The 16713-nt window shown below is 35.9% G+C and overlaps 1 protein-coding gene across 9 annotated transcripts; it reads left to right on the forward strand.

The window, feature by feature from the left end:
• The first annotated feature begins 9288 nt into the window (after nucleotides 1–9288).
• LOC112294443 (uncharacterized) lies at nucleotides 9289–16158 on the forward strand. 9 transcript variants are annotated; one of them, XM_090243959.1, is made up of 8 exons: nucleotides 9470–9669; nucleotides 10844–10994; nucleotides 11488–12309; nucleotides 12764–13651; nucleotides 13813–14025; nucleotides 14192–14272; nucleotides 14623–15405; nucleotides 15780–16158. In XM_090243959.1, exons 3-8 carry the CDS (start codon nucleotides 11800–11802, stop codon nucleotides 15834–15836), a joined length of 2532 nt encoding a protein of 843 aa, XP_090100085.1. In that variant the 5' UTR covers nucleotides 9470–9669; nucleotides 10844–10994; nucleotides 11488–11799; the 3' UTR covers nucleotides 15837–16158. The 9 variants fall into 9 exon arrangements, with proteins under 9 accessions (XP_024400625.1, XP_024400623.1, XP_024400627.1 ...); XM_090243958.1 differs by lacking the exon at nucleotides 10844–10994 and adding an exon at nucleotides 10179–10314 and having other exon boundaries at nucleotides 9532–9810; XM_024544857.3 differs by lacking the exon at nucleotides 10844–10994 and having other exon boundaries at nucleotides 9289–9669.
• Nucleotides 16159–16713: the final 555 nt, after the last annotated feature.

Raw genomic sequence — 16713 nt, forward strand, 5'->3', positions numbered from 1 at the left:
AAGAAACAGCTAAGCTTTTCATTGATAATATCTATCGCTATCATGGATTACCTAAAGATATCATATCGGATAGGGGAACTCAATTTGTGTCAAGATTTTGGAGGACCCTTTTCAAGATTTTAAAAGTGGACATAAAGCTATCTTCGGCTTTCCATCCTCAAACTGATGGACAAACAGAACGCGTAAACCAAGTCTTGGAGCAATATTTAAGGTGTACCATCAACTACCAACAAGATGATTGGACAACCCTTCTGCCATTGGCAGAGTTTGCTTATAATAATACGGTACATTCTTCCATGCAACAAACACCTTTCTTTGCCAATTATGGCTATCATCCACGACTTGATACTTTTGATTTTTCAAAAGTTGATAATCATGCAGCAGAAGATATGGCAAATCGGTTGTCAAAGTTACATGCAATAATGAAGACACAATTGAAGGAAGCTCAAGAACGACAAAAGATAAATGCAGATGTATATCGTAAAGAGCAACCAGAACTCAACGTGGGTGATAAGGTATGGCTACTTCGTCGCAATATCAAGACTACTCGACCTTGTGACAAATTGGACTATCGTAGGCTTGGCCCCTTTTCTGTTTCTGAACAGATCAACCCAGTTGCATATCGGTTATATCTACCGGAGTCAATGAAGATCCATCCTGTATTCCACGTGTCTCTTCTTGAACCATATAAGACAGTGGATATACAAGGAAGAAGACAAATACCACCACTTCCTATAGAAGTAGATAATAATGAAGAATTTGAGGTGGAAGAGATATTAGACTCAAGGCGGCGCCGAAATAAGCTGGAATATCTTGTTCATTGGTGCGGATATGATATTAGTGAGCGCACATGGGAGCCATCCAGGAATCTAGCAAATGCATCAGCTAAAGTCAAAGTTTTTCATCAACGACATCCATCAAAACCAAGATGAAAACCTCTCTTATAAAAGAGACAAGATTGAGGCAAGATAACATTCAATTTCCTATCCTTGTTTGTAACTTCTTTGCATTTTGTGACGCTAATTAGATGGAGAGCCAACAACCAGCGGATTCAACTCAAGAACCTTCGTTTGCTGACTTACCGGATGAGACATTGCAATCGTCACAACCTTCAAGACGACGCAACCGAGATGAAGACCCTCAAGAACGACATGTTCTTCCTCGAATAGATGGTGAGATACAACGCGTTTGGTATCACGACCTTGGAAGAGATTCTCGATGTTTGGTGATATTATTGGAGATAGGAACGACTCCTGATGGTGTTTCAAATATATTATTTGAAGGAAGTTATGAAGGCCTCAACAGTGATCAAATAACAGGGTGGTCTTCTCGCCCTGGAATGGGACACTATCGATGGCTAAGAGGACCCATCAACTATCTTCGAAGAGAACAAAGATCAGAGTATGTAGCAAATACAATTCGCCGCATATTAGATTTTTTCAATATATAATCACCGCTCCTCGTGGAACTCGTCCCTAGAAGGGGGGGTAATGTCACGGACATACATATAATTACCTATATGAATAGATAAAAGTATGTAAAAGTAGATAAAAGTAGGTTAATTGTGTAATATCTTCTAGAGAAGCTTCTTAGAAGCTTCATAGACGCTGCTTTGACTTTATAGGAGTCTATAGTTGACTTTTAGGTTAGAAACTTGGTCAACAAGTTAGCCATGTGCCACACATGTTGGAAGCTTAAAGAACAAGCTAACTACGTGGTCCATCCATAGAAAACTTGCCTTGCAAGCAAAGGCATGTGGCCTAAAAAGTCAACATATATTGGAGGTCTTATAGAACATCGCCACGTGGCTTCTAGTTAGATAGTATATATAGAGGCAAGAGTGAAGCCCTCTTCACTCTTGTCAACTCCTTTCTTGCTTCTAGTCTAGTTTCAAGGGTCTCTAGTTTTCTTGTATTTTGGCAATAGCCATTCCAGTTTCTTTCTTAATATACATATTTCTATTTTGTCCTATTTCTTTTTGAGAAAAGTCTCACTTACTCTTTAGCTTTCATCGAGTTCTTGTCCTTGACACTATAGGAGGGAGTGGTTGTCTTCAACTTGGTATGTTCAATTCTTTCTACCTTTCAAAAAGTGAAACATGAAAAACTAGATGAATATTCATGGATGAAGGTAACTCCGAGCTATAAGTTATGTTATTGATTTGTTTCTAAATCACAAATGGTCCCAACTTTTTGTAGTCTAACTTATTACATGGCCTGATGGTTTATATATTGCACCAAAGAAGTCAGACTTTGTCATCAATTTAAAATGGAGGATGTTCCTTTCTCAATTCATCTATCAGTAGCTTATAATATTGTTGAGCCTTTTTTAGGTGAGTCTTCATGGTTGCTTAAAATTCAGCCATTTTCATAGAAAATTCCTCTACTAGTGAATTTGCTAACTTTGAAGGCTCTAGCATATCCAACTTTGGATGATCATTTTAGTTTAAGTAGAATTGTGTTTGTTGCATAGATACATCGATTGTATTATTATATGCAAAATTCGCCAATGATAAATATGAAGTCCAATAGTCTTGCTGATAGTTGATAATGCACTTCAAATATTGCTCAAGAATTTGGTTGATTTGCTCCGTTTGACCATCAATTTGAAGATTAAAGATAGAAGAAAGGTTGATGTCAATTTAAGAATCTTAAAGAGTACCTTCTAAAACCTTGATATAAATTGTGGCCCACGATCTAACACAATACAGTCTAGCAACCCTTGGTAATGATAGACATTGTCAATAAAGAGTCTTGTCATCTCTTCACTAATAATTGACTTCTTGTAAGGTATAAAATGTGCTATCTTAGTCAATCAATCAACAACTGTAAAGATAATACAAATAAATTTGATAGTAGAAGATTTGTAATGAAATCTATGGAGATAGATGACTATGGTTGTTTTAGAATAGGAAGAGGTTGAAGAAGTCTATATGACTAATGTTGAGGATTTTTTTGACCTTAAACAAGTATCACATGATAGTACAAATTTCTTAACGTCTTTCTATATTTTAGGCCACTAAAAGTCTTCAAACAAAAATTCTAAGGTCTTGTTGAATCCAAAATGTTTGGCTACAGGAAAGTCATGGCATATTTGAAGAACACATAGGTGAATTGGCCCTTCAAGAATAAACAAATGTTCTTAAAAAAATAAGATGTTGTCTTTAAATTTGAATTTAGAAGACTCTTTAAGAAGATTATTAGTAAGATACTTGATATTAAGAACAAGAGGGTCTGTGTTTGAGGCTTTACGAACCTAATAAAAAAATGATAAATCCACAAGCATTAATACATTGATTGCTCAAGGATGAAATTATTCAAGCTTTAACAAGGTTGCTAGTTATTGATCATATGTTATCTCATCTAATTTTGGTTTAAGGTAGGAACGTCTTGATAATGCATCTGATAATCTTTATTATCTCTTGAATCAATATGTGATGCAAAAGTCAAATTGTGATAAAGATATATTTTAACGCACTTGGCAACGGTTCAAGACTCAGGTTGACATGAAGTATTCAAGATTCTTGTGATCTGTATATACAGTCACCTGATGAAAGGTTCTTTCAAGAAAGTAGTGGCATTCTTAAAAAGAATCTGCAATGGCAAGTAACTCTTTATTGTAGATTTTGTAGTTAATTTTTGCCATTGAATTCTTTTAGAATGGACTGCAATTGGATGAAGTTTGTCATCTTCTCTATATTGTGATAAGACTGCTCCTAATGCAAAGTTTGAAGCATTGATCTCCATAAAATAGGACTTATTGAAATCTAGAGGTATAAAAATTGGAGCAATTGTGAAAACATCTTTTAAGCTTTAAAAAACCTTCTTTGCTTTGGGACCCTCGTCCAACTTATTCTTATATATTAATTGCGTAAGTGTCAAGGATATGAACTAAAAGATGATACATAAACTAATGAAATCTATGTCAAAGAAAGAGTAATAAAATAAAAATAAAGAAATACGTATATTAAAAAAAATTAGAATAGCTTATTGCCAAAAGATAAAGAAACTTGAGACTCTTAAAACTAGACCAGAAGTAACAAAGGAGTTGACAAGAGTGAAGAGGGCTTCACTCTTCCCTCTATATATATTATCTAACTGGGGGCTATGTGACGATGTTTTAAAGGACCTCGAATATGTGTTGACTTTGTAGGATATATACTTTGACTTATAAGGCAATTTTTTCTATATGTGGACCTTATAATTACCTTGGTCTTCAAGCTAACAACATGTGTGGTGCATGGACAACTTATTGACTACTTTTCTAATCCAAAAAGTCAATTATAGATACCTGTAAAGTTAAAGCAGCGTCTATGAAGCTTTTAGAAAGCTTCTATAAAAGATATTATAGAATTAACTTACTTTTACCTATATCTATTTACTTCTACCTATTTATATAGATAATTATTGGCTTACATGTGTATGTCCATGACAATAAGTGGAGAAGCAATCTTGGAGTAATTCCTAAGAAAAATCTTATAAAAATTATTAAATTGAAGAAAGCATTAAACATCACGTATAGTTTTTGGCTTTGCCTTATCAATGATTGCTTGTACCTTCTTTGGATCCATAAAAAGATCTTTGTTGGAAATAATATATCCAACAAATTTGACTTGAGGTACATGAAATATATACTTTTTTAATTTTATATACAGCCTAGCCCTTTGTAGCTTTTCCAAAAAAAAAGAAGACATATTTTTTATGGTCTTCTAGATTCTTGAAAAAGATTAGAATATCATCCAAATAGTTTACAATAAAGTCATTGAGATGCTCAAAAAATATGTTATTCATTAAATGTTGGAATATGACTGGTGCATTGATAAGTCCAAAAGGTATGACATTGTATTTAAAATGTATATACCTAGTGCAAAATATTGTCTTCCATTCATCTCCTTCCTTAATACATACCTGATATATTCTTTAATTTCTACATTGGTGATAAGATATAATTACTTTGTCGTAATATTAAAACTATTTTTTCTTGTCACAAATTAGATTATTGTAGACTTAGACTATTTTCTATTTGTAAATAAATCAATTAAGTTGCTTATTGATTATATTTAGTAGAATCTATGAAAATCCATTCCATATTTCACGTATCTCTTTTAGAGCCATATAAGATAGTGAATATCTCAAAAAGAAGAGAAATACCACCGTCTCTTATAGAAGTGGATAATAATAAAGAAATTGAGATAGAAGAAGTCTTCGACTCAATGAGGTGCTACATATGTTAAAATATCTTATTCATTGGCATGGATATGATATTAATAAATATACATGAGAGCTAGCAAAAAATCTTACAATTATAGCAAAGAAAGTCAAAGCTTTTCATCAACTACATCCATGAAAATCAAGATAAAGAATAGCAAATCTTTGCTATACAAGAAACACAATTTAGAAATGATTGCATTCTACCTTTTATCATTATTTGTAGTTTTTGTATAATTATGGCATTAAGGAGATGGAGAATTAATAGCTAGCGGATTCAATTCAAAAGCCATCATTTGATGACTTTTTGATGTCATGATATAACACAGTAATGATTGAAAAAAATTATTATATTTTAGAAAATCTTATTTTAAAATATTATATCAAATTATCTTAAAAAATAGGTAATAGTTAAAAAGATAGTAAAACTAAAGGTACCATTACTACCTTTTTCTATGAAATAGGTTTCTTTTTATTTTGTAGGATCATAAATAAAGAAAAATAAAGTAGATTAGAAAATAAAATAATATAGGTATTTATAAGAAGAAATTAAAAGTAGATTTTAGCAAATTTATTTCAAGAAGTCAAGAATTAATACTTAAAGAAGATCAATTGTCAACTTGGATCAAAATCAAGCCTTAAAGCACAAGACTACATATCTATAGTGACTTTAGAGTTATTTAATAGATTAGAGAGTAAGATTTGAGAAAAAACTTGTAAAGAGATTTTTGAACATTGGTTTTATATCAATTGAGTTAATATTCAATTTTTAAGAGAATTTTAAAATTAATAATGTTCTTAGTTGGTTTAGATTTTGAGAAATAAATCTATGTTTAAATATTTGATGGTTTCTTGAGTTCTATGGTATGTATAAAATTAAATTTTAGATAGAATATTGGTGTGTTAGTTTTAAGTATATGTGCAAATTTTAAAATCAATCAAATAATTAGATCAAAGTGTGTGAAGGTTTTTGGCATTGAAGTCTTAGAAATGGGAGTTTGAGATTCAATGAGTATATTTAAGATCTTTAGCAATTTTTCAATTGTATTAATTTTTTTTTTGTATAGAGCCTAGACTTGCTTTTCAATAGTTTAAGTGAATTTTGGAAGAAATTCAATAATTCAAAAAAGAGATATTGGTACTGAAAGTTTAATATTTAGATTGGAGTAGGAGACCGATCAATATTCAAATAGATTTTAGGATTTTTCTTCTATTTGGTATGTGCAATTATCTTCATATTTGTTGTACTTATTTTTAACTAAGAGGTTGAAAGTTAGGTAAAATTTGAAGCAAGATCAATAGTTTAATCAATAGATATTGAGATTCTAATCTATCCTAAGATTCATTTGAATTGGTTAGGTTTTGATTAAGGTTTGATTTAAGATTTAGAATTTTTTAAGAATTAGGATTTATTTAAGATTTGATTTAAGGTTTAAGTTTTTTATAGGATTTGATTTAAGATTTAGGATTTATGTAGGATTTGATTTAGGATTTAAGATTTGTTTAGGACTCAAAGTTTATCTAAGGTTTGATTTAGGATTTAAGATTTGATTAGGATTTGATCCAAGATTTAATTAAGATCTATTTGAGTTTCAATTATGATTAAAATATGATTTGATTAGAATTTATTTAATATTTTTTGAAGATATTTTTAATATTTTTTTAGGATTTTTTCATGTTTCTTTTGTAATTTCTTTAAGATTTCTTTTAAATTTGATTGAAGCTTGATTAACATTATTAAGGTTTAATTGAAATTTATTTAAGATTCTATTGAAGTTGTTAAGATCTTATTGTTACAATTTCTCTTGTACCTTCCACAACTAGGTGCTTGGTACATTCTTAAGCAAGACTTCATGTAATATGACATTGGACAAGATATTGCAATTATTATAGCATTCAAGATGATATAATAGAGATGAAGTCCTTTAAGAACAACATACTCTTCTTCAAATAGATGGTGAGATATGATGCCTTTAGTATCACAACCTAGGAAGAGACTCTCAATGTTTGGTGATTTTATTAGAGGTAGAAATTATTCATCATAGTGTTACAAATGTTTTGTTTGAAGGAAGTTATAAAGGTTTCAAAAATAATCAAATAATAAGGTGATCTTCTTACTTTGGAATGGAACTTAACCAATAGCTAAGAAGACCTATCAATTATCTTTGAAGAAAAGAAAGATCAAAGTACGTGGCAAATATAATTTGTTACATCTTAGACTTCCTCAATATGTGATTACTGCTCTTTGTAGAACTTGTTTCTAGAAAAGGAGATAATGACATGGATATATATCTACTATAATTTTTACTTAGAAAATTTGAATAGATAAAAATAAGTAAAAGTAAATTAATTTGATAATATCTTCTAGAAAAGCTTTTTAGAAGCATCGTAGAGGCTATTTTGACTTTACATGTATTTGTAGTTGATTGATAGGTTAGAAACTTGGTCAATAAACTAATCATGTGCCACACATATTAGTAGCTTCTGAACAAGCTAATTATGTGATGTCTATATAAAAAACTTGCCTTGTAAGTTAAGATATGTGTCATGCTAAGTGAACACATTTATAGAGGTCCTATAGAACATTGTCACATAGATCCTAAGTAGATAGTATATATAGAGGTAAGAGTGAAGCTTTCTTCACTCTTGTCAATTCTTTTCTTGCTTTTAGTCTAGTTTCAAGAGTTTTTAATTTTCTTGTATTCTGGCAATAGCTTTTTTAGTTTCTTTTTTAATATACATACTTCTCTATTTCTATTTTTTCATATTTCTTTGAGAGAGTTTCACTTGTTTATTTGCTTTCATCAAGTTCTTGCCCTTGATAGATTGAAAAAAACATATTAATGTGCTATTTGTCTGTGTTGTCTAATAAATTGTCAATTGACAAGCTTAGATTGGTTTTGAGAAGGTTTATATAATTGCCACAAATTAATCGATTGCTTTGTGCTACATCTTCCTCTTCAAATTCTTTTCTATCAATTTTGATCTAAACATATTATTTTATTTTTTCATGTCTCTTACTTATAATGTTGTTAAATACAAAAAACTTATATTTTTTAAAATTGGATAATCTAATTAATTGTAGATGAAATACAATATGATTATAAAGACATGTATGTAGTGTTTTTTGCTGGTGGTTTTAGTTTGAAGATAAAATGATTGGAAGTTGAGAACAATTCATAGCAACCTCATAGCAACAATTTCTATGACTTTCGCCAATGAAAAGGCTTCTTTATGTCTTTTTATTATACCTAAGATATTTCATTATATTGATAAGATAGAAGGATCTTTGAAATAAAACAAAATTTGTCTTCTTACATAGATGGTGGATGTAAATAAATAATTTTTTGTATTATTTACTTTTGAATTGACAAAACTAGGATTACTTTAGTTGATACATGGTGTTTTTATTTATTTATTCTCATATTTACTTTTAAAATTATTTTAATAATTACAAATAAAATTTATTTAAAATATATGCATATACTTTTATAATCGTTAGTAATATAAATGACTAAATAGTTTGTTGTTGGCTGATGTTAAATTTGGTTATTATGTTCATTTTTCAAGATTTTATACATATATATATATATATATATATATATATCTGTTGTGTGTGTATACATGTTTTAGTACACCTTGAGCATGGACTAGTGAGAGTTGGATTCGGCGGTCATGTGCTTCTTTCTTTCTTTCTTTGTTTTTAAGAGAGTGTTACCCTGCCATACGTAGAGAGAATGCAGTAGAATAAGAAATTGTAGTGTAGTTAGTTAGTTACAGGTGTTGATAGTGAGGGGATGTTAATTGCAAGGCAGAAGGGCAGAATGCAAATGGAGTGGAGATGGCGCTGGAGTGAGCCAGGGAGTACCCAAGGAAGGGGAAGGGAAGGGAGACTGGGCAGAGTGAGGCCAGATCTGTTTCTGAAGGGGGCGGACTTGGTTGCTTTCTGGTTTTTCTTACGGAGGAGGAGTGTGGATAACTAACTTTCACTCGTTGGATCTGGATGGTGGTGTCCTCGGCTTCTTATGTGTTTTATTTATTACTTTTGGTATTGGTTTTATAATTATTATTTGCAGAGCGAGAGAGAGAGATTATAATTTTTTTATAATGATTGTCGCAGGACGCCATTCATTTCCATTCATTCCCGGAGGGGAGGGGGGGATACCGTCTGTCCGTCCGTCCAGGTTGAGGGGGTGGTGTTGTTGTTGCTGTTGTTGTTGTCGTGTGAGGTGGCGTGTGGGCGAACTTTCTTTCTTTCGTTCTTTCCTTCTTCGTTTCATGCTCTCTCTCTCTGTCTCTCTCATTCTCTCGCTCATTCTCTCTCGCTCTGTCTGTCTCCGTGGGAGTGATTTATGCTCCTTGCAATGACGGACTGGAGTTCCCGCTGGTTCCCGTTTTCCCGACCTGGAGTGAATTGCTGTTGGACCTTCTTTAAGGGGATTTGTGGCAGAGCGTTGTCGAGGTGCTTGTCTTCTCCTCCTCGGGATGTTGAACGCTTCCTTATTGTCTAAGTCACTCTGCCGGAGAAGAAGCCGTCCCCATTCTGAATCTGTTTTGAGGAATCGAATGTGGAATTGGTTCCACATCCTGAATTGTTGAAGAGGTCGCGAGAACTGAACCCCGGATTCCATCGTGGAAAATTGTCTCGTACGTTTAGGTTAGGTTTCATTCTCGTGATGGTTAACGTCGATTTTGTGCATTCATCGACTCTTTCTTCTCCATTTGAGTTGAGCCCAGCATCCTAGTATGAGTCTCTCCTGCGATTAACATGGGTCGATAGAATTGCGGGGGGCTCTTTGAACGAGGTTAACGATGAGAACCTGAGAGACTTGCCACCCATTTTTTCATTTCCTGATAGAATTTTCTTATCCTCTATCTCTTTGCTGGAGGTATATCGAAGTGTTATTCTCTAGAGTTCCTCCATGTGATATGAAAGGAGGCTGCTATAATTTTATTGTTGTGTCTATTCAGGAGTTTCTACTTGCTACGTTTAGCTGAAGGTCGAGCCAAAACATAATCCTTGAGTGCGATAGCTTTTGAGGAGGAAAGAATTTTGCCAAGAGTTTAGTTTCTTGGCACAAGTGAGGGTCTATCTTTTCTATTACGCGTAAGTCCCCATATTCTGGTATTGCCAATTTGGACTGTGTGTGGTACATCAGAGCTCCAGGACCACCTGCAGAGTCATGGTTTGTGATTCTGGAGTTAGATAATGGATTTCTATCTAGGTGACGCAAGAGCATGTTGTTCCATGCGTGCCAGCAGGCTCGGTTTTACTCGAACAATTCAGGGCTGCTGAAACGTTGGATTTGGTATCGTTGGGCACGAATGGGTTGTGTGTTTCCCATTAGACTCCAATCAGGTTTATCGATGTTTTCTCAAAAGAAAATTTAGTCCTGAAGCTTGGATTCTGCTAAATATTGCTGGACTCACTTCCTTTCACCTATTCGTATGTCTCGAAACCACAGCAAATGAAAGGTTGGTGATATGACAGTGATAAGAGTTATGGAGTTCCGTTGTTTTCGCCCTGGGTATTGTTCTTACAGACAATATAGCAGAGAGAACCAAATATGAGGATGTCCAATGCTTTTAGAAGATGGAGGTACCTCATTCTCTTAACCTCAAAGTGCATGTCTCAGACTTGTCACGTAAGAGTAGTGCGATTTGCAGCAGCAAGGTGTATGCTCAGTGGATTTACACGATAGCTTACTGAGCATGTGAATGCCTGAGGTCTGGGACACTAATGCTTCATGGAATCTTCCTTGGACCGTCATTTGGCGCACCTTTGTGGTAGGTGTTCACCGTTGCAATAAGGGATGACTCCTTGGATCGTGGCTTGTCGGGAATCTTTTTAATATGATCAAGTTCCAATTCCTTTTAGCCGGTTTTCAGACGTTTTTCTTGTCAAGGCAATTCTCCAGGACAGAACTCTTTGATAGCAATTTCAGTGTAGCACAAATTTTCTGATTTTTTCTGTTTAACTTCTGAATTACGAAACAATTTACTGTCATTCTGACTTCATTCATATGATGGTATGGAACATAATAATTAATATTTTTTAGGCCATGTAGTATAATGGGCTCTGCTACTGTTGCTATCCCTACATTATTTACTAATTGCAGGTGGATAGCATTGTGGCTGGATGTCTTAGATGTATGCTGTTGATAATCCGCACTAGAAGTAGCGTTAGACTGTGTTACGTACGTTTTTCTATGCGTACTGATCAGTGTTAGGGAATTTATATTTTGTAATTGTCCTTCACAATATAATTGCAATGTGACAGGAAGAGTCAAATATCTTGTCCATTGTGATGTTAAACAAGTGCATTCGAGAGTGGTGTGAAGATCTCCGGAATAAGACGAAGAATTGTTAGCGCAGGCAAGTTGATGGGCTGGAGTGCGCATACAAGTTCTTTGCTCATCTCTCTCTTAAGGCGTCCTCATTAAACGTACTTAGAGGTTCTGAGCGTAGCTTCGAAGAGATGCTCGTCCAGGCATTTTGGTGACAATCTTCATGCTTTCACTGTACAAGATGAGCTGAAGGGAGCCGGCGTTTTTAGAAATTTACTAATTTGATATTGAAGATTTCTCAAATCATGGGGCTGCCTGGACCATCCAGTAATGCAGCAGATGATATTCAGCCAGGAGAGATATTTCTTCTCAGTGTTGGTACTGCGACTTCTTGCTACAATGGCAAAAAAGCATCCAACACCCATCGGGAGTCTCAAGAAGTGGTTAATCATAATGTTGCTGCAACCCACAGCAGAGGTGTGATTGGCGACCAAAGAACAAGCAAAAGTGGAGTATCAGATTACTATGAGTGCACTAGTAGGCTTGAAGGGGGTTCGAATTCTCACTTAGATGGCACTAGTGATGTTCAAAGTAATTCCCTCTGGGAGTATCCTCTGTGTAACTCCAAGGCAAATGCAAGTGACCAACCAGCTATCTGGACTGGTGTGTTGGAGAACAACTTGTATCGTCGACAGAAAGGTGCTTCAGTGGCCCGAACTCCAACGTCAATTATCGTAGGATTTGAGGCACAATCATCAACTGCGTCGCATGTCGCAACCTCGAAAAGTGTGGGTGACAATGCTGGCACTTCGCAGGTCAGTATGTAAATATGCTGCATTTGCTGACTTTTGTTTATTGCTTGTGAGAAATGGATGTGCTCCTCAAGGCCTCAATGTTGAGTAAAAGACTTCATTAAATGTCGCTCAGATTGTATTCTGGTGGCCTTCTATGTCGAATGATACGATATCGTTTATAGGCTAAGTGAGAGAAAGAGATGTTTGTTAGCACATCTTTTCGACAGGTTATTTGAAGGTCTTGAAAGTCGTTGCTTCTGACCATTTTGTTTGAACAATAATATGTTGGGACAAAGTTTGTGTTGCTGTCCTGAAGTTAGCTAATCTAGTTTCGTTATTGATGGTCCAAGCCGGTGTGAAAAGGTGCTTCCGTCTTGTACCTTACGCAATGTTAGTTCCTAGGGACACTAATCTAATTGCACAATCACCTAAAATTGTTCTAAATGAATCGAATTTGGTTTCGTTTGTTGTGCAGTATGAAATGTTTGGCTTCTCTCAAAGCAGCAGCAGCAGCCGACAAACAGGGGGTAGTGACATTGGGCTACACAGTACTCGCAAGAAGACCTCGTCTTCTCTTACCGACTTGCTGGCATCTGGTCAGACTAGTGAAGTATTAGATTATGGGAGCTCAAATGATCAAGACTTTAAGGGTGTGGATGAGGATGAACAGACTGGTAGCCTCGCAGTGGACCAAGTTCCTGTCTCTCTACAGCTAGATAGAAATTACCAAATCCGAAGTAGTGGCCAACAGCTATCAGTGCAAACTGATGGGCCTGTACGAACTACCATTGAAACGGGCGAATTAGGCTTGACTCACAAGGAGACGGTGTCTGAAGAGCTTTTAGGAAAGCTAGATGTAAATGGTGTCGGGGGCAATTTGTTGTCCGTAAATTCGAATTGTTTTATTCAGAGTATTCGATCTGCACGTCCAGGAATACTCCCTACTCCTTTATCACCCTTAGGACCACGCTTGTCCTCTTCAGCATCAGCAGCATCCTTGGATGTGGGCAGTGTACAAAACAATCCTTCCTGTGCCAGGAGTATTGTGAGCGGCCTGCAAATTCCTGCCCAGCGTCAATCGAAGTGGATCTCAGACTTTTATCGTGGTGAGCCCGTGACTGAAGAGGAAGCTGTCGGAAGTGTAATAGAAGGTTCATTTGACAATTCTTGTCATGATAATCAATCTCCATCGTCTGGGAATTTTCTGAAGCATCAACGTGCGGGTATCTGGGGATTTGAATCTTTATCTGCCCCTCAAAAGAGCGTCATTGGGTCGCTTGGCGTTCCTAGTAGGCGCTCATTGGTTGGCTCTTTCGAAGAGTCACTTCTTTCTGGACGGTTTTTGGCTGGTAAAGTGAGCCAGGTAAAATTCTAACTCATCTCCCTTTATTTTCACTTTGAAGTGATTTTCTAGTGTAGTATTGCAGAAAACCATCTGCTCTGTGTCGAGAATAGTCGTAGTTAATTGAGGTGAATAATTGATTAGTGACCTTGATGTTGTTTGAAATGGTTAACGCTGGGCAGAAGCTGGATGGATTCCTGGCATTGCTGAGTGTCACGGGTGGTAGCTGGCCGCCACCTGTTAAGAAGCTACCCTTTTCGGTCATGTGCGTAAATGGAGATAGTTCGCTACCCTATTTTGCCTCTATAGATTTGGCCGGCACTCCTGAGGCGAAATCAATTAAGAGTCCCACCAAAGCCCGCTTCAAGATACCTGTGAAAGGGCGTGTTCAATTGGTACGGAATCTCTCACGACGTCTAACATGTTTTGTGTAGGTCCATGAATGAAATTTATTTTCTGATTGCTTTTTAAAGCGCACAATTAATTGCGTTCTCCGGTCATTCTCTTAATTTCCGGTTTGTTTTTCCAGGAAACTAATTAAGTGAAAGTATGTCTGAATAGGTCTTAAGCAATCCAGAGAAGACTCCTGTGCATACCTTCATATGTAGCTACGACCTGACGGATATGCCACCTGGTACAAAGGTACGTTTTTATTGATATTAAAGAGAATTTGTTTGGGATTGCTCAACGCGTTATATTTGCTTGATAACAGCACGTTAATGGATGGCTGTGGTTGTATGCAAGTGTGTCATTTCAATCTTAGTATGACTAAGTATTATGTATTTATTTGGACGGGCTGGACATTTTTCTTTGATCGTGCCATTGTTTTCTCCTTCATTCAACGCTGCTTCTGGAAGCATGATCGACCAGATCATTCAGCGAGTTTGAAGCTAGTAATATGTGGTCATCTTGCACTTTCACTACTAATAAATATAGTTTTCACGAACAAACACTAAGACGTAGTCTCTGAGATGATGATATTTGTTTTGTAGACATTTCTGCGGCATAAGGTCTCATTAGCATCGGACGCGTGCCCCACAACTCCTGGAAAAGAATGTCGCAGAACAGTTCCAGATTCTCGCTTGAGTAGGCTTTCTGAACCCTCCGGAGATGGTCGTTGCAGCTTTTCCAAGTTCAGTAGTTCAATGTGCTCCAGAGGAGTTTCTGCAGATTTATTCGGCAACAATTATTGGCAAGGTCGTGAATGTGGGGCACAACCTTGCCCTGGAGTTAATAATGTGGTCATAGACGAAACCGAACCGCTAGAACACAGGGTTGGTGCTGGCGTTAATGCTTTGGGTTGCAATCACATGCACTCGAACACATTTGAAAAGTCTGGATCTTCTGTAGTTATGAAATGTCCAGACCAAGTCGGTCCTCTTGCGGAAAATAGTTTTCTTATGTTACAGAGTCTAGAAAACAAAGCAGGTAATTCAATCTTCGAACAAGATTTTGCTGAAGGAGGTAATCAAGATGGACGAATTCCTGATTCGAGAAGGAAAAGTTTGCCAAACCTTGATGGGCTCGGTGGTACAAAAGGAAGTTCCAAAGCTGGCGAAGGCACGGGCGGTGCTTTAAAATATGCACTTCATTTGAGGTTTATGTGCCCACGTATTAGAAATAATGAGAAGGACAAAATACAAAGAACACAGGTTAGAACAACGCCTCCAAAGGGTGTGAAGGCTACGAAGGTGTTAGAAGATAAGCGTTTCTACATTTATGGAGATTTGCGTGTTATCTTCCCGCAACGGCATTCCGATGCGGATGAGGGCAAGGTAAGGCATTCTTTCATTTTCGTTGTGGAACCTATTAAATTTAAGGTAGTATTATTGTTTATTTTTTTTCATTATGTTTGGCGTGTATCAGCTAAGATGCTTTGTGGTTGTTTACTTGTATCGTTTTGGATTCCAAGATGCCGAATTCTGTGGATGCACTTGGTAAATCTTCGTTACCGGCCAGCATTAAACGGCAATGATAATTGATTCTCCTCCTTTAGGGGCCAGACATGAAGGTTTTGATTAATAACTGGGATTGCATCTTAGCAGGATGATTTTTGTGTACTTTTCTGGCTTTTAGACTTAAGTCGGAATTTGGCTGTTTTTCTTTTTCTTTTCTTTTCTTTTTTTCTGAGTGAGAGGTGGTTTTGCAGCTACAAGTTGAGTATGATTCACCGGCAAATCCTAAATACTTCGACTTCAGCAGCTAGCTCTAGTTTTCCAGATGGCTACCTTTCTTACAGTCAACTTCCTTCTATTGAAGGTTTCTGAAGTTATTCTTGTTGGCCAGAAACCTGTGATTCTTTCGGGGATTGTTATCATGCGTAGCGCCTGTCATTGAAGGAGCATGCGATCAACTTCCTTTTACACTATTTGTAAATAGTGTTTTGCTATTGGTTTAGGGTTTAGGGTTTAGAGTTCACCACTTATCACTATCTTCTTGCAACGGAAGGTCCCTTTAGTAGTTTAAGTTTCCTGTAATAATTTTGTCGCTGCTGTCTCGTTGTAATTTCATTTCTTTTTTTCGACTTATTTAGCTGTAGTATCTTTCTGCTGAAATGTTTTCCAGCTCCGTTTTGAGTCAGGTATTACTCTGCGATGGTACACGTGAATAGCTGTTGGCTGTTAAGAATCATGTCGGTGTGTTAATTCCACTGGTGCCGAGTCTGAAGTCTTCTTTAACATAGAAACAGCCAGGATTTTAGGAAAAAGGTATCTAATGCTTAAACTGTAAAGTAAATTCAGGAAAGGGGCCTCGATGCATACAACGATTATAACCAATTCCGTAACTGTTTATTCCTGGTGTAAACACTAAAAGTTACGTTTTGACTCTCCTGCTAAGGTTTGCAGGACATTTTCCAATATCTAACTTTCAAGATATTATGTGCACCACTTCAAAACATCACAATGTCAGTTCTTTAAATTTTCATGAGAAGTTATTTTTAAAGCTCTCTAAGTTGTTTGTAATGGATATTCTTCCAGTAACATTGTTCAAAAAATCTGGTGCATGCATTCCATTTGATAACTGGTTTGATGTCTTTAGTTGCACATTTGTTGGGGGATTTTTTGAAGTTTCCAAGAAAGGTG

Source organism: Physcomitrium patens, chromosome 17, assembly GCF_059467195.1.
Source record: "Physcomitrium patens ecotype Gransden chromosome 17, ASM5946719v1, whole genome shotgun sequence".
NCBI classification, from domain to species: domain Eukaryota; kingdom Viridiplantae; phylum Streptophyta; class Bryopsida; order Funariales; family Funariaceae; genus Physcomitrium; species Physcomitrium patens.